Raw genomic sequence first — 3,289 nt, 5'->3', positions numbered from 1 at the left:
TACATTTGCATGTCAGCGCAGGCGTATATAAATCACCGGAAACTTTATTTCGCGAATTTCAACACGTACATTTAAGACAATTTGCGAATTCAAAAGTGTTTTTAGAAGTTCCTCCAGAATCGGAGCTGGCATTAGGGAAAAGGCTGACAGACATGCTGGGATTCGTCAACACCCATTTCAAGTGCGGAAAATATATAAGCGACTATCCTTTAGAACTGGACGGGGGCATTACTGAAATTTTTGTGTACAGCGATTTAATCGAATCACATCACGTTGGAGATGTGCATGCTCCGCTGCTAAGGGTTACTCCCTGCGTGAATGAAAAAAAATGATCAAATTGTGAAGCATTATGAAAAAACTATATATTTTCCTTTGCGAAAGCACTATGTGGAACGATAGAAATAGAACTGAGAAGCGGGAAAAAAATTACCTTTACGGGAGGAAAAACATTTGTAGTCCTGTCTTTTCGCCGTAAGAAAACTATGTAAATTGAAGATTGTTCAAGCTTTCCTCTCACTTTCTTAAAACATCTTTAGAGAAATGCACTTAAATCAGAAAGAGTGCGAATCCTATTATTGTGCTCAAGTTGGTGGCGGCAGTGGTGTTTACTTTCAAGGTATACCTCACCAACGAGGTTATGGGTTTTTTTTAGATTTGCCCCGATACATTACGCCGTTGGCACTTAGAGCCGGTCGTTATTTGGGCAAACAGGAAAGAACGTCTTGTCAGATGTTGCAGCGGGATCGTCATTTTAGGACTCTGCTCGGAGCAGGTTACGTGAGACCTCTAATAAAATAAAAAGTGATATTTTTGAAAAATTACAGAGGGAAGAAGGTATAAAAAGAAAGCGCAAGAGGAAAAATCGTCAATCAAAGAGCAAGCGTTGTAATAAAAAAGCAGATATTTTTACATAAAGATTAATAGTAATGGAAACTCAGGGGGTCATATGCCTTAAGAGCGAATTGGATCTCTTTAATGGTGTCGCCGTACAACTGGGCATCGATTCCTCTTCCTTCGTGGAAATCCACCCCGTATCTTCATTGTCTGATAAGACGCCCATAGAATTTTACATTAGCGGTAATGGTGAACACTATTTGGATTTGGCGCATACGATACTACACACACGACTTAAAATAACGAAAAAAAACGATACTAATCTCACCGACGCCGACGGGGTGGCACCTGTTAATTATATTTTAAACACATTGTTTTCCGAGTGTTCAATATTTTTAACTGATAAACAGGTTTCGTCACAAGTGAATTATTCTTATAGAGCCCTTTTGGAAAGTTTGTTGTTCTATTCCAAACCAAGTCAAGATAATCTACTGAGTGCTGGCTTATTTACAAAAGATACTGCATCTAAGCATGATGTTGTGGGAGACGAAAACGAAGGTTATACAACGCGTGCAAATCGTTGCAAGCTTAGCCAAAGCCTCGACCTCGTGGGACCATTGCACTTCGATTTGGCCACTCAACCGAAATTGTTAGTCAACGGGGTTAATGTACGCATTAAACTGGAAAGGCATAAAGATGTTTTCACTTTGATGTCGGCAAACGACAAATATAAAATTAGAATTCAGCTAGCAAAACTATACGTGAGAAAAGTCAGCGTGGCTCCCTCCATCCTAATAGCACACGAAAAGGCTTTAGAAAAAGGAGTTATTAAGATGCCCATTCGTAGGATTGACATAAAAAGTTTTGCAATATCGAGCGGTTTGCAATCGACAACTATAGCAAACGCTTTTATTGGTCAGCTACCCACACGTCTCATTCTAGGTTTTGTATCTTATGCCGCCTATAATGGAAGCATCAACAGAAATCCTTTTAAATTTCATCACTATAACCTAAACTACCTATGCATATTAAATGAGGGACAGATGATACCTTCCAAACCCTATCAGCCCAATTTCGAAAAAACATTTTATGGGCGAAGTTATTTAAGCATCTTTACAGATTTAAATCGATATCATTCAAGCCCCAACATCAATATCTCCTTTGATGAATACAAGGATGGGTATACATTATATGCCGTTGATTTGACTCCAGATATGGCATCTAATGAAAGCCATGTATGCATAAATAAGAGCGGAAACATAGCCATTGATATTAAATTTGCAGCGGCCTTGCCAGAAACAGTTACCCTGATAGTCTATGCTGAATACAGGAACATAATTGAAATAGACAAGTCACGCGGAGTCACGACAGATTATTAAAAATCATGGACGAAGTTTTGCAAATATACGGAAATGAAATTAGCGAACTAGCTAAGGAGGCGGGTGGCGGCGAGGAGGTAATTCGATGTATAGGCGATATGATGTTTTCCAATAAAATAGCGAACCTGCGCATTGCATTCTTTCTCGCTTTTGCCGAAAAAATTATTGAAATTTTCCCATCAAAGAAACATCAAGTGTACGAAAAAGTGTTTAAAAGCATATACAGAAATATTCACTTCGAACAAAGGCGGTAATGGATACTTTAACTCTGTGTCAATATGCCTGTGGCGACAGTCGAATCAAAAAAACATTTGGAGGTGTATATCCTTCCGATTTCATACCCTTACGAAAGAGACATTACTCCTCATTTATAGTGAATTCGGATCCGCATACTTTACCTGGGAGCCACTGGATTTCGATATATTTTAAGAAAAACAGCACGGCATATTACTTCGACAGTTATGGTCTTGCTCCATCTAACAAAAATATTTTAAACTTTTTAATGACCAGCGCTAACAAAACATTTTATAATAAAGTATGCTTTCAAGATGATACCAGTACATCCTGCGGAAAATTTGCTCTTTATTTTTTATTTTGTATGGTAAGAGGGTACTCTTTGAAGGATCTCAACACGAAAGATAAGAAAAAAAAATGAAATTTTTATTAGGGAATTTTAAAAAAAAAAAATTCAAACGTCGCCGCTGTTGTCATGCTTTTCATGCCAAGAAACAAAATTGTGTGTCTTTGATAAATATGCGTGTTATTCCCGCAAAACATCACTAACGCTTCAGAAGTCAACGATGGAACGTTACGGCTATTTGCACACTGGAAACTCCGAAAACAGTCCTGTTGAAGAAGTACACGTTGAAAAAATTAATCATTTTTTCTTTAAAAACCTAAGCGACTGCATTCGTAATGCTCTTTACGATGAAAACACTAGCGGGAAAGGAAATCGTCATTACCTGAAAATTTTGAAGAATGCCGACGTAGTCAAGCATATTCATAAAGCTGACCATCAACCACAACAACAATATGGATATTGCTACTTATACATTCAAAATGAACAAATAGCTCTT

The 3,289-nt window shown here is 37.8% G+C and overlaps 1 protein-coding gene across 1 annotated transcript; it reads left to right on the top strand.

Annotated features, from left to right (window-relative positions):
- Positions 1 to 926: 926 nt before the first annotated feature.
- Positions 927 to 2,213, top strand: LOC118205398 (uncharacterized protein F54H12.2-like). The gene has a single exon (XM_085826241.1). It carries the CDS (start codon positions 927 to 929, stop codon positions 2,211 to 2,213), a length of 1,287 nt encoding a protein of 428 aa, XP_085682367.1.
- The last annotated feature ends 1,076 nt before the right edge of the window (positions 2,214 to 3,289 follow it).

The sequence above is a fragment of the Stegodyphus dumicola genome, chromosome 11, assembly GCF_044657685.1.
Source record: "Stegodyphus dumicola isolate Sdum_Otavi_A_Nest chromosome 11, ASM4465768v1".
Taxonomy (NCBI): domain Eukaryota; kingdom Metazoa; phylum Arthropoda; class Arachnida; order Araneae; family Eresidae; genus Stegodyphus; species Stegodyphus dumicola.
This window is presented reverse-complemented; position numbering and strand designations above follow the sequence as displayed.